Source organism: Diadema antillarum, unplaced genomic scaffold, assembly GCF_040938485.1.
Source record: "Diadema antillarum isolate AM-2024a unplaced genomic scaffold, OU_Dant_1.0 seq00000081_RagTag, whole genome shotgun sequence".
NCBI lineage: Eukaryota > Metazoa > Echinodermata > Echinoidea > Diadematoida > Diadematidae > Diadema > Diadema antillarum.
This window is the reverse complement of record NW_027271174.1, coordinates 922,870-948,661: the sequence shown is the minus strand read 5'-3', so window position 1 is coordinate 948,661 and position 25,792 is coordinate 922,870. Positions and strand designations below refer to the sequence as shown.

Sequence of the window (25,792 nt, the reverse complement as noted above, 5' to 3'; positions counted from 1 at the left end):
TGCCAGCAACTATCTTATATATTTCTATTCGTTGAAGTAAACATTTTGCTTTAGAGTTGCAGATAGAGGGGCGGATAGAAAATAAAGACAGAAAAAAAGTTGAACATCAACTAACTTTCCATGTCATGTTTTCGTAAACGGTCAGAAATCTGCAATCTTTCAGGTGACATGTACAAGTAATACCAGATATAAATCAACTTCTTACCATTAAACAAATGGACAAAAAACTTATCTAATTTTTCTTGTAGGAGGCTGTCACTATTGATTTCATAGGTTGTAGAGATGAGGCTGAACAAAATATATGTTTTATACTTGGCACAATCATATTTCAAGGCAATTTCATTAGAGTGCTTTACATTAACTTTTTCCACCTTTTGATGGAGAAACACTGTAAACCATTATAAGGGTATCACATTATGACTTTAAAAATTATTCTACTCAAACCGGCTGTGCACATAACATCACACATATTGGCATAACCAACAATAAGACACATAACCCATTTGATTAAGTACATTATTCTATTCATACTTGAATTCAATCTTTCTTCCTTTCTTTCTTTCTTTTTACCTGGCTTTAATCCAACTAATCAAATCTAGTGGGACTGAAAAGCAAGAGCAAAAGTGCCTGCAATTCTTGTTATTTTTTTATTTTTTAGCCTCTCCTTTAGAAATAAGTGAGCATGCATTTTCAATGCACATACATATTCTGATGGTCACGCTGTGACATATGTTTGCACAGCAAGTGTAGAAGAAAAGGATTTTGTAACCCATTACTACTTTATGATATAATTTGTTTTCTCCACTCAGACTAAAGTACCATCCAAGTCTGGTATTGGACATAACTATAAAAGCAGCGAAACACTTGCTTACTTTTGCATATACATAGAATTGTATTTCATGCATTAAATGGCATTACATAATACCTACAAAAACTTGTTGTTTTCAAAAGTCTGTTTGTAACTTGTTCACTTTGAAATTTGTTCTGAGTTTCATAAACAGTGTATACTCACCTATACTGTGTAAAGCAGTGTCTCTTTACACTGAAAATACTTTCCTTGTAACAACTAATGGCAATTTCAATTTAAACCAACAATGGTCAATGAAAAATTCTGAAATTTTATTAGTCAGTGGCCAACAACATCAGTCCTGGTGGCAGCATAAAAGTTTGCAGTACCGGTACTTTGAAAAAAAAAAAAGAAAGAAGAAAAACACTGTTTAGCGCATCACCTAAAAAGACAAAAACGAATTATGGTCATCGCTACTGGCTAGTAATTCATTGTAAGAAGCTCCATTTAAAAAAGCAAACAAAGATTGACTTTTAGCACACTGAAAGATTAGGAAACCTTATCCTGTGATTTGGTTGCTTTCTCCCTCCTGACCTTTAACCTCTTTCTCTCTTGCGGGCTGTCTAATGTTACATGTTGCTCTCAGAAATGGTCGAAAAATTGGCGAATCTGGCAGCTGAGTGAGCAGAAGAGAATGTGCCCGGGATGTCCCTTGCCAGCCTTCTTTGCCAGTCGTCGCTTCTTGCAGAGCGTAGGATGACACACAACCACTCAACGATTGCATCGTTGCCTCCGTTTGTGACAGCACGGATCTTCCATCTTTTCTTGAAAGAAGTACCACATCCCGTCTTTTTTTTCATCCCGGATTTTTTCACAGGACCTGCACACAACATGCAACTCCATGCTACGACATGGCCGTCCCCTACCAAGGGGATTTTAGCGCTTGTAATCCTTTTCCTATCCGTGTACCTTTGAGGTAGGACTTAATTGTTGGGTCATTTCAAAGCTGGCTCTGAAACGCAGGAGATTTTGCAGGTCATCCAAGCAGAACCTATGCACTAGAGCATAAAAGATATCTGGTAGTGAAAAAAAAAATGGGGGAAAATGGAAAAACTAACAATTGCAGTTTTATCTCTACATCCTTGCCAATGTGGCATTCAGTAATCATTATAAGACAAGCCTCAGTCCAGCCATAAGAGCTGCGCTTAGTCCAGCAGTTATAGGCAGGGTTATAATCCACGCCAGGATGATGTTACCAAAGAGTTTCCATTGGACTGTGGCCTTGGCTCGGACCCTGCCGATGGCCACCACGGAGCCGACCTTACAGTGCGTCGTACTGATCGGGATTCCGATGTTCGAGGCGAGGAGTACCGTGGCCGCCGCTCCCAGCTCGATGGTGAAGCCGCTGGAGAAACACAACGATATGTAAAATGGCAATTAACGCGAGCCTTACTGTTACAAAATACTTACGTTATAATGCACCTCTTTGTGTGGCATCACTCTAAAATAATACTGCAATGCACAAGAGCTTTGGAAACTTTTTGAAGAACCGTTTCTCTTTTAAAATGCAGTACAGTAAAGTTGTATAGAAAAAATTGCAAACTTTGCATTGATGCAAATGCTATGACAAAGCTATGACTACTTTTTCTTTTTTTCTTTTTTACAAATGGCAAGTATTCAAAACATCAATGGGTTTGAGTGTGGTTGGGAGGTTGAGCAAAATATGCAAAGTCGGCAAGCCATCAACTGAGTCAGGAGTGTGGATGTGGCACGTCTTGGGTTTCTGAAATTCAAAGGACCCCCGAAACCCATGATGCAAACAATGTCAGTAGTGAGCACACCTACAATGATCTCAATTGTGTTTATGGTGAATAAAAGTTCCTGTTTAGAAGTTACAAGTATTTCAAACACAAAGCACTACATCACTACAAGAAGCCCTCATCAAGATTTCAGAAGAAATTTCTCATGATTGATGCATTTTGCCACCGTGGCCCGTATCAGAACCAGCCGTGATAAAATAATGACAATTGGTGGTACCATTACAAGAAGAGATGTACCCAGGGTACATTAGTTGCAGTCTACTTTTTTTTCCAGTAAAAAAGCACCCAGTGAAACTGCCTTGATGTGGTAGGAAAAAACAAATAGTGAAAATATGAAGCAAACAGTAGAGTCAGTTTACAAGGCTTTCTTCATAAATCCTATGGCAGATATGGGAAGACAAATAAAGTTGCCTTCATTGCCATACAGCCTTTCAAAATGTATACAATTCTAATGAAACACAATATCCAAACAAAATACAAAAATCTAATATTCCAGACTTCCAATTTTTCTTGAAATGTGTTTTACCTTGAAGGCGTCATCGGGGTGAGTTTTGAACCCACGGTCTCAATGACTCTGCGCCCCAGCAGCCACAGGCCCACTGTGATGCCGAAGCCACCATAGACCAGGATCCAGATGGGTGTGCCTTGCTTCTGGTCCACGCCCCCCGAAGAGTAGATAGACCAGAGAGCTACAAGAGGCCCGATGGCATTGCTGCATAATGGATACAACGTATGTTAGTAACATATGGTGCTATTATATTCCTGAGGTAGATCTTAATTCTAAACCTGTTGAGGACGAGTCCAGAGTATAATCGGGCAGGTGTGTATGGGGAATGCATGTTGTAGCAAAATCAGTCAGTCCTCACCGGATTAATACTCCATCACAACAACATTTTGGTGGAGTGTTGACATATCTTGGTTGCAGCCCTCACCAACTCTCTTCTGGATACATTTGAAAGACGGGCGGGGAATTATTTCACCATCTGCTCCCTGTGCAACCTTAACTCTTCATGTTTGTATTACATTATTTCTTCTTCCATATCATTTGTTTTTCAAATCTCAGCGGGTGTACCTTCAACACAAACAGGCACAAAATCGTAAACATACACACACTAATCCCCAAGTGGTAAGCAAAACTGATTTAACTTGTGCTTTGAAATACAGATGGTAAGTTGTATCGGAAGGACCTTTTAGTCATTTTATTCATACTTTTTATGATTGTCTATAAAAAAAAAAAAATTGAAAGAACTTTGATAATATTTTGCATTAGAACATTTACATGAACAGGGAAAGAGAGTTTGGTTTCTGTTTTTATGCATTCAGTGACAATATTGGTCACAAGACATGTTGAAGTATGCACCGACATACATTCTATAAATTCTTGTTAACCAATGGTCAGATGGTAAGCAAAACCAGAAAAAGAGCTCACCTGACATCGTTGCCACCATGAGCAAAAGAGGCAAATATGGCAGAGAGGATCTGGAGAGGGGTGCATAGTTTGGCCACCACTGGGTGGTCCTTGATGCTCTTCCACTCCTCCGACTCCATCTTCTTGCTCATGTGCTTCTGGGCGTCACCACCGCCTGTTGGCTCGTTGCTTAGCAACCGCTTCCACTTGTTCCCGTTGACCTTGAAGAAGCCGTTGGCATCCTTAGAAGTCGGTGAGGTAGGGGTCGTGAGCATGGTCTGGCCAGCTGAGGACGAAGGGAAAGGAGAAACATTCATCATTGGGCAAGCCACGTTGTTACTTGGTTTTATATCAAGCCATTGTTAAATAATATGCAAATAGCGAGTGGTCACAGATGCGATGGTACAAGATTTTGCACAAGGTGAAAAATAGAGGAGGGCTATTCGACGGTACAAAGCTGTGCTAATAGTGCGCATAATCTTTTACCCAGCACGAAATCATGTTCCAATTCACAACTAAAGACCATACACTATTTGATGTAAAAAAGACCTCTGATGTCAACGGATGTGGTCCCCATTGATTCTCGAATTAAGTTCAGAAATTGCTTGTATGTGAAAGGTAAATAAGTGGCACAGTACAGTCCGTGGGTACAGTTGAACATCAAAGATCAGACGAAGTTGTTGACAACAGTAAAATAAGTGGCTGAATGGGCTTGTATAACTGATTGAGTGCGTGCAGCAAAGGTGTGCTGATTGTGACGTCATAGGTGTGCAATGGTGCAACATCTATGGGTTCAGCATGGTTCATGAGGAGTTTGAGAGCATGTTGCTGCGACATGCTCAAAAACTTGTGCAACATCCTCAAAGACAGCGACATGCTATGCAACATCCTCCAGACTTGGCAACACGCTAAAAAAAACCCCACAAAATAACAAACAAACAAACAACAAAAAACATGTTAAAAACATGTGCAACACTGGAGAAACATCTATTTTGACAAATTTTTGAGCAAAACACAAGATAGAACATCGAATGTACGTGCAAGTAGTACAACGGGAAACAAGTTGTGATATATTGAGCACCTGTCCCAAGATGTGTACCGCACGAAACAGACAGCGCAATGCCAACAGTTTGTTTCATAACTTTAATTCCAATGCCACACATACAGTATGCCTTTAGAAACATATCACAAAGTACATACATGCACTACTACACTCCAGTGGCTACATAGACGATCATATTGCCATGAATAGCACAAAGTGATAAGATCAAAACTTCCTTCAAAACACTGCAGCAAAACTAACAACCTACCGATAAAAAACAGAAACACATACATGTATCACATTTGGCAGAATTTTTCTTCAAAACATAAAGGGGATGAAGTGATATACAGAGGGAAATCGTACCAAGAAGTGATAAAAAAGGCACTGAAGAGGAACATTGATCGTTGAAGACTTTATCAGCAAACTGCATGCGGCATGGGATATTCGCATCAGTGAATTTGCGGCTGAAATTAAAGTGCTTACTCATTGACATTTGGTGGCCCTTGCTGGGTAAGATATATAACATCTTAACAAGACAATCGCTGGGAATGGACCTGCAACCGTTATTCCTCGTTCACTTACTGTGCCAGTGGTAATATAGTAATTACAACAAGCAGCGAGCTCAGGCACATGTTGCCCTCAAAAGAGGAACAACACGCCGATGCGCCATACGCCGATGCGCCAGGCGCCGCAAGTAGCGATGAGTTGGACCATTCTCAGTATCTGCTGCTGCGGCGCGATACGATTTGCTTTTTTTCTCCTTCTTCCTCTTGGATACTGTACGTCGCCCCAAAGCAGGGGCCAACCAGACAGCAAGTGCGCCAGCATTGATGGCGCAGAGAGAGAAGTCAGAAGTTAATTGATTTATTAATCAGTTTTTTCATGCAAGATCAATACATCCAAGATTTTTGAGAAAGTTTTTTATTTTGTCCTTTTTCATAAACTTCTCCTTGATGCCACAAGTTAGATTGCGCCTCACGCTTGGGAAAATAAAGCATGTATTTTACAAACTGAATATACATTGTGTTAAACACAGCAAATGTCTTCTGTACAGTCAAATGAAAATAAAACATGTGAAAATACAGAGCTCTCAGATGGTATCAGAGACTATGTAGAAACTTACAGCTTTACAGCACACAGACTTTGAGCCTTTAAGCAGGCCCTAGACCCCAACTGCAAGGACACTGCTCTTGTAATGTGCGCCCCGCGCATGATACAATTTTGCAATACTATTGTTCACGTTCAGAGTTTGTAACATGGTTGAATTTTCAAAGCTGTTGACTATCCTGGACTTCATGAGTTTAATATGTGAGTCATTGTAAACTGGCAAAATCACCCTTACACTATCAGATTTTTTGCTTTAAAAAAAATATATAATTGCTCGGCAAAACAGCAACAGCATGCAATGGAACTATACCGGGTGTCCCAAAAAAAGCGGAACGGTGGATTTTCAGTACCTTGCGGTCTTAAAGTTAAAAATCTTTTGACATCATTAGAAAGAGCATCTTCCGCAGAAGACTATGATACCAAAATCATTAAATTTGGTTCAGTACTTTTTATTCTACACCAATTTCTGAGAATGCAGTCATTGTCAAATTTCGCAGGATTTTTGCGACTTATGAGATAATAATTTGTGTGCGACACGCGATCCATATGGTGAATATTGTGTAAGCTCGGTGATCCATGTCAGCAAAAGATACAGCTTTCACATTGGGCACGGGCCAGGAAAAAAAAAACAGTGTGTGTGTGTCTGTGTGAATGTGTGTGTGCGCGCTCCCAATATGAAAGCGTTATCTTTTGTTGACATGGATCAACGAGCTTACACAATATTCACCGTATGGAACGCGTGTCGCACCCACATTATTATCTCATATTAGTCGCAAAAAAATTGAAAATGACTGCATTTACAGAAATTGGCGTAGAATGAAAAGTACTGAACCAAATTTAATGATTCTGGTATCATGGTCTTCTGCGGAAGATGCTCTTTCTGATGATGTCAGAAAATATATCATTTTTAGAACGCAAGGTACTGAAAATCCACCGTTCCGCTTTTTTTGGGACACCCGGTATAATTGCATGTCACATGATGAGTAATCGACCAATCAGATGAGTAGACTCTTGTTAGGTGTTGTTAAACATGCACTGTCACCTCACACGTGGTTATTGGTGCATGAAAGGTCATTATGGCTCTTGGAGGTGGGAGTATGTGATTCTATAAGACAATTTCAATAAATTCTCATTATTTGTATGATATTAAACATAAAAACAAGTAAAGTTTTGTGCTATTTTGCAATTTATTGTTGACACCAAGCCGAACTGAGAACCCTTCACTTAACCTTGACATGCCATACAAAACTGTAACATGTGCATTCCATTGTGTGATCTGCAAAAAATAACTTTGTAGTTTGTGTGTTTTTTATCAAATTCAAAAGTACAAGATGCTTCTCATTTGTTTCTTTCTCGGGTAGATACATGTACGTGTACCACTTACATTTAGAAAAGAGCAAGGAGTTCTTTGTGACGCTTTCATGAATATCACGCCAAGCTATGGTTCAATGTGCCACTGCTTAATATGGCAATGCATGTTGAACTAGCAATCAAAAACATGCAGAGCCTTCGGCACAGACATACCTGGTTCTACCATGGGTTGGCTCTCCGCAGAGTGAATCTGTCCGTTGCCATGGTGACCCGCAAGATTGACTTTCACTTCCTCTGTGTCACAAACTGGGACTATAACGACAGAAATATAGCTCACCTTTAAGAGTGTGATCACAGCCATCATTCAAGTTCACCTCACATTCTTTATGTCTGCTTTGACCATGAAGCAATTTTCACTCCGTATCTCATGCCTTTCACCTCTATTTTCACGTTTTTATCAATTTTGAAGGTAGTGATAAATATTTTATTGTCTACTTTTATACTTACCTACTGTACGAGCTGAAATTTTTGCAGTGGTCTTATTTTCGCGAATTTTGTGAATCGCCTTTGAATCCCGAATTAACAACACGCGAAAATAACAATGCACAAATAACTACATTCAATTACACCCTCGCAACCGCAAAATTAACAACACACGAAAATGTTCTCCAAGTAGCAATTCGCGAAAATATCTGCATGCGAAAATTTCAGCTCGTACAGTATCTTTACCTTTGATATCATGCATCTTTGTAAAGTAGAATTGCAACACTGGCTTTTTTTTTTTTTTTTTTGGTAGTTTTGTCATCATTAAATCTTTGCACGTGAAATATTTTTTAAAATGCTTTATGACACCAATATATTGAATTGAAATGAATCTAAATACAATGCAGTACCGGAGGGAAGTACACCCATGTCTTTGCTTTTGATATTCTATCTATTTTTTTTTTTTTCTGTGAGGTATGTTTGCTTTACAATAATGCAGACTGGAGCTACAAGGGACACCTCATCATATTAACAGTTCATCCTTTATGATTATAGAATTTGGGTTAAGCACACATGATAAGCAGTGTATGATAAGTGGAAGTAAATATTTGATGCCAATGTCTTCAGATAGCTATGTTGTATAACAAGGTCACCCTGAAGGATATTGCTGGTTAATGCAGCTCATCTCTGTTTCTCTATGAGTCACCTAAAATTAGAGCTATAAAACATAAAATGATTCCCCAATGTGCAGCTTACAAGAACGCCTAAAACATACTTGAAACCTTGACGTTTGATTTGAAGACAGCTCATAAAAAATTTACCGTCCTTCAATGGAGGTCATATAACTTCTCAAAAACAGGACAGCTTACTTGGCAAAATGTAATGATATCAACATCTTTTATAGCACTAGTTCAAATTGAAGTCTTCATCTTTTTTTCTTTTCTGTAACAGCATCAGAATCTTGACATTTCCGATGAAGAATGTTTTGGACAGAAAGTATGAACAACTTTCTTTTAGATGTGAACGCATTTTTTTCTTTGACTAATGTTCTGGCTAGCTTTCATAAAAATCATCATGCATATATGCATGTTTGTGTACCATGAAACAAATGCATGTACCTTTAATCTCTGGGTCCACCTTCACCTCTGCCATTTCCCCGGAGTACTTGCTTGCTGCCTGGATGTCTGCACGAGTCAAAATCAAACACAAATGAAAGCTGTTTCAAAACTGTGGTGGTTAACTGAGGAAACTGCCAAACTTTGCTGTGAGCTTTTGTTGCAAAAAGAGCAAAATTACGTTTTCTGTTACTTTTTCGAAGAAATCACTGTATTAAGCTGATATACGGTACAAGCTGCAAGCTGGAATCCATCTTCATAACATTTTACCTTTATTCAAGATAAATGATTTCTTAACTACTCCATAGTTCAGGGATCCACTTTAGTGGTGGCTGGTTGCCCAGGGCCATTAAAAATTGATGCCAGGTTACCTTTTGCTAGCCCCAGCAGGCAATTATACTGTAAAAGCTTTAAAAAGAATTATTCTATTATGTTTCTATTTATTTCAAGTCACAAAAACTTCACATTTCAAGATTTTCTTGGCCCAAAAGGGCCCAGAGAGTCAAAAGTAGTCTACAGTAGACATATGTGACCCTGCATCACAAAACTACCTAAAAGTCGCCAAACACGAATACTTAGTTCATGGCAGATATTGAAAGAGCAAATTCTAAGCTTTAAAATGATGTAGAACTCAATACAGATGGACTCTCCTAGCCTATCTAAATATTGGGAAGAAAGCACACACTCTGGAAAGGTGTGAACTGAGAAAAGAGGCTCTGAAGTAAAGGGTCTACTCAAGTGCTTAATCTTTCCAAACCATGCTGGCTGTGCGATGAGTGGGACAAAAAACAGAGAGGTAACCACTGTAGCAACAAAATGAGGGGAGTATCAGAATAAGCTGAAATTAAGCATGCTCAATTAATAAATTCTGTCCATATATACAATTGTAAATACATGCCAACTTTCAAGGCAATAGCACTATATATTCAAAAGTTATTGAAAGTGAAGGGTGTGCAAAGGATTTTAAAAAAAATGTAAAAGGACCTCTAAAGGTGTACCTAATTGCACTACTCTACAAAAAAAGGGGTTGTAGAAAAACTGTCAAAAACACACTTTCCAATTCATTTTAGGACCCCAAATTTCAGAAAGTATGAAAAACTCAAGATTGACTTCGTTGAACCATTTCACTTTTTCGAGTCCTCTCGTAAAATCAAGGTGTGCGACTTTGTTTGTTCTGTGATGCACAGTCACATATATATATATATTCATCATATTCCCTCTCTCTCTCTCTCTCTCTCTCTCTCTCTCTCTCTCTCTCTCTCTCTCTTTTGGGTAATACCTTGCAGCTGTCTCCTCCAATATGGGACCAGGAAGAAGAAGACGACGAGTCCGACGATGAGGCCGAGGCCGAAGCTAAGAATCATGACACCCCACACTGGGATGACATGAAGGTAGAGCACTGTGGTAGGGGAGAAAAGACAGAGAGAGCACTCATCATTCACACTAATATTGCTATTAACCCTTTGCGGATGGGCTGATCATTCTACAACATGCCTTTCCCACAGACACCTGCCTGAGTATACTCGGGACTTGTCCTCAACGGGTTAAACTCTCGGACTCCAAGCACTTTCATATCAACTCACCAAATTTGTTTACTGCACTATTCTTCTTAACATTATATCCTCCACCAACTTTCTCATCTACACAATATTCTACACTCTGTGAAATAAACTTCAATAATTTTCAACACAAACAAAAAAGCCAGGGATAAAGGGGGAGGGAGGGGACCTCTGAATACTTCTACGCTTTTCACACAACTATTTGTCAAAAGGGTGAGGGGGGGGGGGGGACAAAAACCTTGAGCAAACTTACTTTTCGGACCATCAATGAATATGGATATACAGTTGATGATCATGACAAGGGCATAGAAGAATGGTAAAACCCTCAGTCCTGGCTCTAGGGGCTCCTCCTGTATGACACACAGATAGAAAGATAAAATATGGGCAAACATTACTATCAAACCTGCCTATCAAACAGGCAAAATTCTCTTCATAACAACATTGATCATCTAGCATCTCTAGAAAAGAGACATTCTAGAGTGGTTGGAGGTTGGGCAAATTGCATTTCATTGCTCCATAGCATGGCTCCTCATCATTCATTGATTCATCATCCTCATCAGTATACTGTATTGTGATAAGCTGTTATTTTTGCGTACAGATACAATGTATTTTCGTGAACGAGGTCACACACATTTTCGCGAGATGTTGTCTTACCAAATTGACACCAACGCTATTTACAAGTTATGTATGCACTATCAACCTGGTGCATAGCGACATTTTCGCATTTTGTTAAATTTGTGATCCAACTGTGATTCGCAAAGCTCGTGAAAATTAAACCCTCATGAATATTACAGCTCTATCAATATACAATGTACAGTATATGAGTACAAACTCATTGAGTTTTATCATGTACATAGCAAATTGTCATTACTCAGTAAAAAAAGGACAAAAAAAAAGAAGAGCAAAGCTAAAATGCATGTCATGCACTGAATGCATGTACAGTTTTTCAGTTTTATTTTATTTGTTATTCTTACAGTCAGCCCAAAAAAGTTAAACTGTACATTCAAGTGTGTGGCAATCAACTACACTTGCAAACAAATGTCAGGGCACTAAACAAATTTGTTCCATCTGGTCAAATAGTAAAAGCATGAAGAGGGTTTCCATAACTGTGCAGGTTCAACCTGGAGTCAGTTGACACTAAAATATTTACTGGTCAAATACAGCAAATTACAAGAGGTTGGCTATTGACTGGTCAAATACAACAAATTACAAGAGGTTTAATAGCTGCTTGCCACATTATGCAGGCCAGGTTTTTATGATGAAATATCAATTCTAGCATGGGTCAGACAACCTTGTGTTGAACAATGTCACTTGACTTTGATACAGCACATCGGCACCTTCTCTAAAAACTAATTTGAAACAGGTTTACAAGCTGAAGCCTTGAAATTCTTCTCTATCCTTGACACACCTTGGACAACGATTGCCAAGTGTTTGTCTCGTACAAAGTAGGCCTACATGTTTAGTATTGTACATGATGGTCTCCTTCCGCTTAATACTCGCTGGACACCAAGTGTGTAATATCTCGTGTTTGCTATGTGAAACAGCAGACGGTAGACCTTTTGCCAAGTCATTGTTGTTATTATTATGTCTGACTTCCACAGCTTTGATGAGATCAAATAACAAATAGTGAATACAATGTACATGTAGCTCTGTGGTAAAGGAACAAATACTGATGATCAAACTACTGAAATACAGATTTTGCCAAGATTATTGTAAGAAAAGCCTTTGGTCTGTGAAGACAGGGAATTCACAAATTATGTATTTTTGTCATTTACAGAAATCGGCCTTTGGTGAAAAGTCTCACACTCGTGAACAAGAAGGGTTGTAATTTTATTCCATTTGCCTATTCACAATGAGTTTCAGTTGTCATACAAATGTAGTACAACATGTACAAGGAAGTGGGCATGTAGGTTTTATGCACCTGTCTGAATTTTGTCCACCCCCTCCCCCCCCTTTGTTTCTCTTGTAGAAACTTGACATTACCAAGACATCACCACTAGCTCTGGAGCAATAAAGTTGTGGTGTAAAAAAATAAAGTGAACTAATGTCTACTGCACAACACAAATACCACAGAAACAGATCTCAGAACACAGGAAAGAGAACATCTACAGAGGTACTTTGTACTGAAGAAACAAGGAATGATAGATGAATGTATATATGGGAAAAGATCATATGAAAAGAAAGGTGAAGAAAGAAAAGAACAAAAATTAACAAAGGGAAGGAAAAAACAGCAAAGAAGAAGAGAAAGTAAGGAATGAAAACAAAACAGAGAGAAGGTACTGTAGGAAAGAAAACATTTTCTTCTCTCTTCATGCGAGCTGGAGGAAAGAAACTTAACTGAGTCCAACATTTTAAATCTAGTAATTTTCCATGATCAGGAGTACTGTAACAGCATGGGCAAGAAAGCAAGGACCACCAGAAAACCTCCTGCTGGCTAAATGCTGGAGAACGCTCTAGGATGTTGCATTTTGGCCAACCGTAGAAAGGACAGAGGAAGGAGATACAAATTAAAAGGAAGGGAAGATGGGGAACCTTTCAAGTTGCACGTAGGTCTTGGGACTATCTTTTTGACCCAGCCAATGCAAATGTCAAACACATTCCTCGGCGATGGTTTGGACTGCCATGTTCAGCGAGCTATAGCTATGATAACCTTCACTGCCCCGCTGAACCCCCCCCCCCCCCCCTCCAACTCCTATACCTTCCGATATCACTCATGACATGGTAAAACATAGACAGAACTTTATGTTCACGGCCACTGCATGCAGGCGAACAATGTATTACACGATGTCGTATCCTCTTTGTATAATTGCAGTGAGGTGAAGGGGTCACTGCACTGCTGATTCAAAAATAAAAAGAGACATGGAAAAAACAAAGGCACACTCGATGTGTCTGTTGTGGTACCAACATGGATGTGTCACGATATCACAGAACAATGGACTGTTGCTTCACAGTTCAAATAAAACTATACTCCGTCATCATTACCAAGTTTGATGAAGGTGACTAGCACGACCTCCCGGCATGCATGCTTTACCGGTATAAATACACACACACCTGGGGAAAAAATGCTTTTATAACCTCACTTTTATACACAGCATGTCATGCTGGCAACCTGGCTGGTAATCAGCAGATTTGAACGCTCAAATGACAGCTCTCTATACAGATGAGAGTCTGCAGAAATAATTGCAACATCCTTTTTTTTTCTTCTTCTCTTTTTTTTTTTTTTTTGTTGGGGGGGGGTTGGGATCTCATTACCTTCATACTGTCTGCCATGCTTGTCTTTGTTTGTTTTTTGCTGTTGTTGTTTTGTTTTTGTTTTTGTTTTGTTTTGGTTTTGGTTTGTATTTTTTTTTTGGGGGGGGGGGGGACAAGTGGGTCAACAATGGAGTTTAACACACAGGTTATAGCTATTTTCTGCCTACAAAATGTACTTTATTAAAGCAACCTTGGTAATTTCCAGTGTCTATTCTTTATGTAATTTTTTGTTTGTTTTTTGCTTTGTTTTGTTTTTGTTGTGTTGAAAGGTGGCCACACTCAATCAGTTGATGCAAAATCAGTGTATGACGAATTGTCTATACAGATTAAAGAGTGATGACAGCACAAATCAAAGGCCTAAAGGCCCACTGGTGCATGTAACCTCATACTACTTTTTCATAAATTGCAAAGCATTAATCAAAACTACTGTGCTTGTGTCAAACGGATTCTAAAAACGCTCATCCAAAAGCTACTTTAATCCGTTGACGATGAGCTGATTTTGCTAGGTGTACAACACACATTTCCCATAGACACCTGCCCGAGTATATTGGGACTCGTCATCAACGGGTTAAATTAACCAGACAAAAATGAAAAAGTACGTTTAATGAAAATTAAGCCATTTGCATACTACAATGTAACACAATGTACATGTACAATTCGTACAAGAAGAACGTTTCTACTCACTATTAAAACATTCTTGAGTGTCTTTGCAAATTATATCAATAATAATGAAAGCATTTCTTTTTTAATACACCTGTAGCTATAGTTTTTATATAGCACATTTCAGACTTGTTTAGAATTTCCAACAGACTACTATAGTGTAGTATACAGTGACATGAAATTCACTGGGAAAATATTGTAAATGGAGACTGCAAGTTTATACAATACAGGCAACACATGGCATCTGAGCATAGAAAGTGAATTGATTTTTAATGCGTAGTATCGAATGTGTTTATGAATCAGAGACTTCCTCACTATAAACAAATTGCATCATATCGCATGATACCACTCTACCATCTTGAATATGTTTGGCACATCAGTCTCATGCATGTTTTTAGCACATTCCAAGGAAACACTCATTCCCATCTTCAAGCACATACCGGGTACGGTGAAGTACAATGTGTGCCAAAGGATTCGCTAATCCTACTATAAAACTATCATGCTCTTCGCAGTCTGTACGTTAATTACACTGTTACTAACAACCACGAACCACATTTTGGACCTGCTTCAAATATTCATGTCAACAAAACATCACGTATCGCCTTGAGCAAATATGCTTTGAAATCAACTCATTGTAACGATGTGTGAGTGTGGGAGAGATAAGTCCCCCAAAATACACGAAGAATTGGGTTATCAAATCAATAATGCCCGGGGATAAAGGTCTTCAAGGAAATGAAAAATCTTTATTTGCATCATTAGAGTGATGAAACACACATTTCTTTCTGTAACAGGCAAACAAAAAGGAAGGTAGAAAGGTTTATTGCGTATCAGGATTGATATTGCGACAATGTACATTATGTACCGTATATTTCACATGCATACCGGTATATTCCTGTATTAATATACGTACATGTACTATACAGTAGAACAGCATCAACACATGTACCACTCTCTTTTAGTGTCAATAGCAGACACTGCCAAACAGAGTTCAGTAATAGGAGTACACCAATTCAATGACAGCTATAAAGAGTACATCAGAGTGATGTGTCACATGCTATCCACATGTACAGTTGTACATGTTTAAAGTACCAGGTGCTCCCAATCAATGCATAAAGGGTGTCCTTCCCGTAATTCTACCCATGTCCCCCCCCCCCCCCCCCCCCCCAAGGAAAATGTTTTACCGTAACATACGGAGCATTTTGTAAAATCAAGCGCCTTGAGCTATTTACTCAATATACAGTGTTCTTGTGTATCACATAATCAGGACCTCCCCCCCCCCCCCTTTATCTTTCTTTATGTATGACAGAAAATTGCAGGTCAACTGATTTCAAATACAGGGGGGGGGGAGGTATTTTAACTGTGGAACTGAGGCCTCAATCCCCTCCCCTCCCCTCCCCTCCCCCCTCCCCCAGAAAAAAAAAAGACAGTTCGGTTTTGCTTTTTTTGCATTTTTAAAGTAGTTTTTTTAGTTTCTTGTTCCAAAATATACAATGTTTGTTATGTACAGGCAGGAACTGTTTATCATAACTGATGCAGCTGGAATCTATAGGATGCATTGGTCATCAACTCAAATGCTTCGGTCAGGTGATACAGGAAATTTAAGCATCAGAACAATGCAGACAATTTGTTTTGGATCTCTGGTGTCCATTCAATAAACTCACCACTAGTGACCATATGTACAATGTAACCTTGCATGGCAAAAGCCAACAAAAGGCCTCAACACAAGGTTTTTCTTCGAGTCCCACAGGTTGGAGGAAAATGTTCTCAGCTTTAAAATGTCAGAGCTCATCAAAATTTGACGCTTCTAGTAGACCACTGAATACACAATCTACAGTGGCCTAAGTCCAGCTTATAAAATTCCAATACAATTTCTCTTGAGAAAAGGGCTTTGACGTCAAGGGTCCGCACAGTAATGTGGCTAAAAGGAGAAGGTGGTTGATTGAAATCTCCATGGCAACCATGATAAAAGGATTATCAGACTTCGTTAAACCTTTGAATTCACTTATTTACAAATGTAATAACAATTCAGGGCCTACTTCTGCCTCTGAGGTTATGTATTTGATAGCAATGGTTTGTCTGTCTGTTTGCAAAATAACTCAAGAAGTTGCAGACGGAGATGTGGATGAATACAGGAAAAGTAGATAAAAGGCCCAAGGATCAAATGATTAAATTTTGGATAGTGATCCCTTTTTAAATAGTCTGGGTCCAGGAATCTTTTTGTGTTTGTTTAAGGATTATCATAGGCAAAATTGGGCCAATAATAGGGGGTTCAAGCTGCACCTATTTGAGATGTGCATGTACAGTTGTACATGCACTGAGCATGTGACACAAGGGCCTGAGCATGCAGTAAAGCTTTTAAAAAGAAGTATTGTGCAGATTACAGGAACAAAAGAGAGGTTTTTTTTTTTTGTTTTTGTTTTTAATCCTATAGAAAGGCTTCTTTCTCATTGGGAAAGGCAATTTGCTGCGTGGGTGTAGTGCATGGATGGAAATGAGCTGTTTGGCAGTAGTCCGCACTCTCTGAGTACTTTCTAGTTATAAATTGTTATCATCATCACTTCTTTTTTCCATTAATGAGAGAAGAACCGATTGCAAACAGCTCACTAAATGCATGAATCAATACTGCCATACCCACGGTTACAGCTCATTATTCCGAAGGTTCGTTATTCCAAAGGTTCGTTTAAATTCCAAATTTCATTTTCGGATTAACATATCTTTGGAATAACGAACCTTCGGAATAACGAACCTTCGGAATAGCGAACCTTCGGAATAGCGAACAGCACCCATACCCACTCCCCACCCCCCACCCCCCCCCCCCAAAAAAAAACACCAAAAATAAACAAAAATAAAAGATGAAAAAATGACAGCAGTTGTGAAAGATGGAGGGCAGGGTCAAATTTCTTGTGACTGCTGTCTCACACAAAGGGAGGTAAGTCTGGGTTGAGAAAGCAGTTCATATGACATGCTGTACCGGTATCAACTTTCTACAAAGTGTATTCGCACAATCAATAAAGGAGTTCAACTAGCAAAACAGAAAGTACAACTGTAGGCCTTACCCGACAGATAAAACTGAAGCTGATGAGTCAAGATATCTTGTAGCATCGTGATAAAAGGGCAATTCAAAAACCACTCTTTTCCTGCATGTGGGCAACATGTGGGAAGGCACAGTCTTTTGACCCTACAGGCATGCTTTCTATACAACATCACAGGTAGACAAAAAAGAAGGAAAGAAAAAAAAAAGCACACTAAAAGTGCCTGGACTCTCTACAGTATCAGATTTCTGCAGCTTTTGCCACCAGCTTCCTCCTTTTGCAGGGTTTCAAGGAAACAAAATGTACACCACTTTTTAATAATACTCACTCACGTTACAGGAGCATTGAGAAAGTAGGGCACCAAAAAATGGGTGGAAAAAAAAGAAGAAAAAAAAACTTAGACATGATCTTCCCTCAAACGACCTCTTTTATTTGAGCTTTTAATGCCCCTGCCTTCCTTTCTCAGAGTTTCAATAGAAATGTCAATGACAGACTTTTGGAGCCAGTTAGTGCCCATTAACATGGGAAACTCTGCAACACGCGCCATAAAAGAGAAAGAAATATGAATTTGAACAAATTTGTACTGCAAAAACACTTGATGTGTGCGAACTTGGTAATTAATGATCTCTTTTTTTTTATTTTGTTTATCGGAATAATGTCAAATTATTAAAGTATCAAGGGATTGAAAAACAGATAGTGAGCAATCTGTCCCAATAATCTTGCTTTTAAAGGCAGGATAAGTAGGCCTACATTTTTGTAGCTTATATAAGAGGAATTCTTGGCAAGGCAGCTGGTTATATGTAATCTGAAATCTTTAAAAAAAACCAAACAAACAAAAGAAAACAAAAAACAAACAAAAGAAAACAAAAAACAAAAAGTGCTATTAATCTACACTGTGTATACTTCAAATGTGACTCAAAGCTTCTGTGTGGGTGTACTGTACATTTCACACCCATTAACACACACACAAAAAAAAAAAACAAATTAAAACATAAGTAAAGCAGATGCTTATCAAATGATTGGCTGAGAGCGTTTTACATGACTAGGCATTTATTCTGCCTCACAAGTATTTGCTTATGACCAGTCATAGTAGTAAAGTCTAATAGCTCTTTACAGGGGGCGTATCCATGAATTCCGTAAAGGGGAGGCGCCTTAATAAGATTAGATCCATGAAAAAATGTTAAAGTCACTGTTTTTTTCTCAATTTTTGGATGAAAAAAAAGTCCTTCACTGCATGAACGCATTCAGATAATACAGATTTCTGGGTAAAAGGAGGCCGGATAATCGAGGTCGAACTGTAGTCGCATTGTTGGATTAAGAACATTTGGAAATTATGGGCTTTGCATTGCATTTAAAAAGAGAGCTTTAAAAAATTTAATTTTTGAGTGTATGTGAACAGGTCTGCTTTGTGTTTGCTTGCTAATAGTGTCTGGACACTTCAAACATATCTTAAGCTTTAGTTGCAAAGAAAGATAAAGAAGCTGCTATTCAAAGGCCAAATCAATTGGATTATCAACTATCTCGTTGTTTTATTTACCTTTTTTCTTAACCGTTTGCTATGGCTTCATTGGTATGGAAGGGATGTGTTTTTAATGCTGTGCTTCAGATAATCAAATTTACTCAGAAAGCTACCCACAACAGTGTATCATTAAAAAATATTCTCCCTTTTTTTTCTACTCTGAGTGGAAAAATGATCATTTCAATCCCTGAATGGAATAATCTTTATACTTCACTTTATTCAACATCTTAACCCATTGAGGACGGTCTGATTTTGCTACAACACGCATTTCCCATAGACGTTTGCCCGAGTATACTCAGGACTCATCCTCAATGGGTTAACCAAAGCCTAAAGCTAAAAAGACAAAAGTTTCCATTGTTTAAATTTGGTGAATGTTTACTTTCACATGTCAAGGGATCATGCAGCAGATTGATATGAATGATATTAGAATGCAAAGTTATAAAAATCACAGTAAACTCTGTTATCATATTTTTTGCATCCTCCTTGTATGCAATGTCTGTGGTACTTTACAGCCAATCCCTTTTGCATGCAAATTTTTGAAAACTTGGTGAGAACACTTAAATAGGTATTGCAGAAAACACTATTTGGAAACCTCCTGTAAATTTTGAACTCAAGAGGGTCTTTATTTGTTCAGTTAAATTGACCGTTAAGATTTGAATAAGTAATTTTTGCGAACTTCGCAAAAATTACAAATCTAAATACTAGTCTAGTTTTACAGACCTGTGTGATGCACTTAGTTGTACATGTAGTTCATGTAAGTGGTGTGTTGTTATTTGCCATTGATAACAAAGTATAAAGAGAAGCTAGTGAATTCTTCTTTTCTGACAGCTTAACATGCATGTATCTGTTGTTGGAAGTGTAAGTATCATATTCAACCACTGGAGGATTAATGTATGCAGCAGCTGTGTCTAGTACACAGAATACATTGCGGTGAGCGTTTGGTGCATTATTTGAATTTGAACGGCTAACAACCTTCAAATATCACAGAAATGTTATAGATTTACAATAGTCTTGTCATTCTGGTGGAATATATCATGTTCTGTGCTTTTTGGGAAGGAATGCAAAAGGGAAGGGCCATCTTTAAAGTTAGTGAATCATGAAAGGGGTTAAACTTGCCTTGCTCAGCACAAGCTTCCTGTAGATGACAAAAACTACACTGGATACGACGCCCGACATGATCGGCGACAAGAACCACGAGGCCACTGTACAAAGAATGAAAGGCATAAAACTTCTTTATAAATCACAGATTATCATTGCATGATTTATTTTCTCACTCAAGCACAACAATGCTATTTTAGGAAAAGTCCATTGTGGCTTATGTTGTTTTGTATGAAAACATAAGAATCAGGGAAGTACAAATTGTAAATCAGTGATTTTCTGCTTTTGTTTTTTTTTTTGGAGGGGGAGGGGGATAGACATATAAAAACAAAGTTATTAAAATTGCAAAAGTTCAGAGTTAAGACAAATTGGAAACTGTGTGGTCTAAATGTTGGTACATTTTGTAGCTCTCCATTTGTTTCGTACACAAATGTGGTGATTTTCATTTTTCTAAAATATTTGGGCGCAGCAACAACTTATCCGCTGAGGAGGACGTACAAAAAAATATTAGGCCCTACTTATCAGATTAGATTGCATATAGAAACAGGTCTGAAGAAATTCTTTATCAGGAGAGAATCTTCTCACGATTTGTATGGCATCTTGTCTACAAAGAGTGAGGAAAAAAATATACAAATGGACATACTCCCATACAAATTATTCGAAAACGTTGATGGAGACTACTGATGGAAACTTGATACAGAGAAAAGACACAGTTTTCTACCACTTGGTTTTATTCTAACAGATGTTGATCATAACCTTAATGTAGTCAAAGAAGACACGCACTTCTTTTTATACCCCTTTATAGTTCACTATACACAAAAATACAGTACCAGGTGACTCCAGATGTAACAAAATCCTTGGGAATTGGCAGTTTTCCATTTGATACATTAAAAATTTCATATTACAGATACATGGATAATAATTTTGGGATCTGAATCTTGACTTTGTTGTAATGAAATGTCATTATAACCATGTAAATTACCGTATAATGGGAGTTCACTGTACACCCGGTAAAATGAAATTTCAATACATTATATAAAGCAATCGCTAGGAAGAGAACCTACCGATAAAACCAAATTGCTTCCAGTTGATACCCTCGAGCTGGAACACGACCAGATGGAATCCCACCATAGCTCCCACGATGCTATGGGTGCCGGAGACAGGCATCTTCAGCCATGTGGCCAACAGCATCCAGATACACGCACCTGAAAATTGAGAAGAAGACAGACAAGAAAAAGAGGTCCAGTTGACCAAATTCAATCCACACACAACACAAAAGAAAAATATAATCCAAGGCAACTGGTTTATTTTCTGCAGTTCCATGTTTGCTTTCCTTCTTTATTCTTAATCTTGGTGTTTTTTTATATGTAATAATTTTTCTTTTTTTTATCTTTTTGAAGGAAACTATTTAATGTATAAAAGTTAACGAGAAATGTCCATTGTCATGCTATGCAAAAGTACCCCTTGATCTCAAAAGAGCTCATGTGTGTACTGTGAAAAGTGGATATTGTTTGCGCTCTGGAGCATTTAACACAAAAAATTTCTTAGGGTTCAATTCCACAGAATCAAGACATTAACACACACTGATACAAATAACAAGCAAAAACATTCACTTGCTGCTATTTTTTCCCTAGTTTGAAGTCGCAAAAAAAAAATAGCCAAAATGCGAATAAAAAAAAATCAATTTTTTATAATACAAATGAACATGAAAATCTTCAGATTATGAGACACTCGAGTACTTTCCCAAACTACTGAGTATTTAATTGAGAAACATGCAAGCATCTATGGGCATATATGTATGAAGAGTGCAGTTTGCAGAAAAGTTTAAAATCTAATCTTGTTCTCAAAATAAATCTGAAGGTATTTTCACAGGCAAACTATACTTCTCAGATTCCTTCAAAGGGCCATTCAGAATTCAGTCTATTTTACAATCTCTTAGATGAAAGCATACCTCCAAGCGCACAGACTTGTCCCAGCATCAACACTTCCTCCTTCCCATCATAGAGGGTGACATCAAAGATTCCTTTCCTGATTGTGTCTGAGACTTTGGACCCCAGCAGCACCGCTCCCGCCGTCTCGAAGATGGAGGCGAGGATGCACGCCCACGACATGGTCAGGACTTTTGCCCCGACGGATGTCGCAAAGGAATTAGCGACATCGTTGGCGCCCAGCCCGCAAGCGAGGATGAACGACATGATGAAGCCGCTCACCAACATCCATAGCACGTCGCCCATCTCCATGGGGCCAAACACGGTCGTCACGCCGGTTCCGTAGAAGTCTGTTGTCGTTTCCATGATGGACTTCTGGAAAATTAACAGCACACAAATTTAAAGAACCAGGAATTGTACCTACTACAAGGTAATGTATGCCCTCAATCTACCCCTTTCCTTTGTTTAGCGTCAGTTAAAATAATGTACACTCATATAAAAGATGTACTTGTATTCTCTTTCGAGAAGGAAAAAGTGTAAGTTGAAACGTAATCCCACCATTTTCATATCAAACTTCTTCAATTCAGAATATTCTTCCACCTGGTCTGCCACTGAAGTATGTAACATTCTACTGGTGTATAATAAACAATTTGAAGGCCATCTAAAATTGAAATACAATGGGAAAGTCAAAATCAAAAGACAAATGGAAACATTCAAGCAATTGAACAAAACAACAAGAAAACAAACATTCAACGCACGACAAGGAAAAATAACGGAAGATTTCACAAGTTTTCAAGATTACGGTACCTAATCCATACATTATGACCCCTAAGTACATGTAACTTTCAAAGTAACGAATAAAAAAAAAAAAAAAAAAAACTGATGACAAGCTGACAGAGCTAAAAAGTACCAATTACAGTCTACCTCAGCCACCTGATGTCACAAAGAAGAGAGGAGCTATGACAAGATCCCCAGACAGAGTCTACCACGTCCCACTCGGCTGTGCTAACCCTGTGGTGCTGTCAGCTCACAAAAATTGTATTTGTACTGCCGTCCTCATGGATGCTATTCCACTTTCTACCCACTACCCAACTTTCCAACCACTCTGCCTGGCACCAGCCAATCAGAGCAAACCCTGGTCATGTGACTTTCCTCTGCAGTTTCATTTATCTCTTCCACACATTGTCAGTTCCTATCAGGCTGCCACAGTGATGGCTAAAGCTTTCCAACATGTCTAGGCATTAGAAGGTCATTATTAGAAATATCACCAAATGTCAAAATAAGTAATTGTTTTCTTTTTCTTTTATCAGGGACAAATCAAACCTTGATGTAACCTGGATCTTATTATCATGCATATATTTCCATGTCAATTTTAGTACCTTAGTATCTACATTTGAAAGCTACACACCACCTTTCTTCAACTTTTCAAGACTTAAGCTTGTAAATGAGTACACAAAACCTTTTGTGCAACGCACAACTGACCCCTCTACAAAAATTTATCAGTAAAGTTGATAGAGGTCCCTGCCAATAAAGCAGAAGATTTCATGTCAGGTGGCACTTTAAAAAAAAGAAAGAAAAAAAAAGTAATTAACAAAGTAATAAACAAATAATTTTTTTTTCCAAGTTTTTTTCCTAAAATCTTCACCTTGCTCTCCTTCACACTAATGTTACATCATATCTACATTGCTGATTTATCTAGATGCTGGTTTATACCTTTGTTACCCAGTATTAAACAAGCATACTGCAAAGGGACGTTACATTATCATCATTTGCAGCTCTCTCTTCTCTAGCTACTTTGAGACAGCGAGTCCCGACTATAATGTTAATTTTTACATCACCTAAACTTAAACAACAAGGAGAAATCTCTAGCCGACTTGTAATAATCTATATTTTTTGAGTTACATACATTGTGATACAGCTGTACAGTCTGTAACAAGCTAGGCCTATTTGTAGTTTTGTACATTTTATCACAACATTTCATCTCTGGGGATTAAGAAGATTTGTCGAGGATATATTGTAATGTTTGGCTAGATACTATTACTACATTAGATAGAAGTATAACCTTGAACCTTGAACCTTGAAGTAGTAATCCCTTTCAGCAGTTCCTTGAAACTATCCCGGGATGGTAGAAGTGTCGTGCGTCAGTGAGAGGTGACATGGTGAACAGGATGATTTTAAATGTCACTAATGTACAATAAAAGTGACGGTGCATAGTGCTAGTAAAAAAAAACATGCATCTTTTCTTAGAGCATGTGTGACCCAACAGGAGGCTGCATCACTCGGATGACTGGAAGAGCAGCCTCTCTGAATGTTAATGGGTTGGTAATTGTGACCACAGGTCCTGGCAGGTGGTTCCAGGTTCTAACAGCTCGGGGAAAAAAGGAAAATTTAAACACATCTATGGTCGCGATTGGGATTATGTACTTGAGCTTATGATCATGCCTTCCTATGTAGGTAGCTGGGAAAATCACATGTGGTAAACGTAGAAGTTGACAGTAGTGTATCTTATGAAAGAGGGTGCACTGTGCAAGGAGTATAACATTAGAACTAGCACAACCACTCACAAAACAAAACAAAGACGCCTTTGGGTTATTGAGTTGAGAGAGATATGATCTTTAGATATGGCCACGCACATGGCGAACTCATGCTCGACACAGGCCGGTCAGCTCTGATAACCTCGATGAATCAATTCCTCACCATCAAGTAGGGATGGGACACGGATGACCGGTCCATGGTCACCTCATGCACGACCGGCGCCGGGCCTAGTGCATAGGATGCAGACGTGGCCGTGGCGTGGGAGGGCGCTGGGCCTGGGGCCTGGGGGTTGCCGCATCCTTTTGCTATCGTCAGACTAGGGCCTATTTCTAGTAGTATTCACGTTAGAGTAGCACAAGCAGCCGACTCCTACATAAACCGGCACTCGATTTCACATAAACATTTTGAACATAGTCGATAGACCTAGACTAGAAACGTTCTAGCTCTAACTGTTGTTCGGGCCTAATATTGCGGGGCTGCAGTCGACATTAGACAGCCTTGATTTTACTTTGTCAGAGACAGAAACACACGCGCGCGCACACACACACACACACGCACACACACACACACACACACACACACACACACACACACACACACACACACACACACACACACACACACACACACACACACACACACACACACACAAAGAGCCTTCCAATTCCACAACCATACGATAAAAAATATAAGACAACCAGAAACATGCAGAGATCGACTCTACATTTAGCTATGTAAGTTAGAAGACTAACAGTTATCAATATCATTACGGCCCTCCATTCAGACGGTCATGGTCATCGAAAACAATGCTGAGGAAGTGTAACGTTAGACATGAAAAATACATTCAACATTCAAATTCGGATACACGTTCGGTGTTCGATTGTTCAACATGTTCCGACTTCAATTTATTATTGGCCGGCTAGCAACATGCACTTAAGCAAGGCGACTACCGAGGTCAACATGAACTGCCCTTAAAAGAAGTTTTTGGTTTCACTTTACCTGTTATTACTCGTCTGACATGAAATCCTCGCAGAATGTATCCTACATTGGCTGCGGAGACAAATAAAAACAGCAGTCCACACAGTTTTATTTATGTTTACATCTAATCTCAGCTCACCAGCTTGCACGGAACGAGC

General features: G+C 38.7%; 1 protein-coding gene across 1 annotated transcript; it reads right to left on the bottom strand.

Annotated features, from left to right (window-relative positions):
• Positions 1-1,261: 1,261 nt before the first annotated feature.
• On the bottom strand, positions 1,262-25,792 carry LOC139726185 (sodium-dependent phosphate transporter 1-B-like). Its single transcript, XM_071637257.1, has 11 exons — positions 25,656-25,792; positions 22,145-22,496; positions 21,258-21,398; positions 20,212-20,297; positions 10,886-10,982; positions 10,353-10,472; positions 9,077-9,142; positions 7,755-7,787; positions 4,037-4,376; positions 3,134-3,319; positions 1,262-2,192 (listed from the first exon to the last, which is right to left on the bottom strand). The coding sequence occupies exons 2-11, from the start codon at positions 22,485-22,487 to the stop codon at positions 1,955-1,957; spliced, it is 1,650 nt and encodes a 549-aa protein (XP_071493358.1). The 5' UTR covers positions 22,488-22,496; positions 25,656-25,792; the 3' UTR covers positions 1,262-1,954.

Coding starts and splice junctions, on each gene's coding strand:
- LOC139726185 (XM_071637257.1), bottom strand. CDS start 22,487: ATGGAAACGACAACAGACTTCTACGGAACCGGCGTGACGACCGTGTTT. Junction 20,298..21,257: donor GAAGCAATTTGGTTTTATCG/GTAGGTTCTCTT, acceptor TTCTTTGTACAG/TGGCCTCGTGGTTCTTGTCG. Junction 10,983..20,211: donor GGAAGCTTGTGCTGAGCAAG/GCAAGTTTAACC, acceptor TGTGTCATACAG/GAGGAGCCCCTAGAGCCAGG.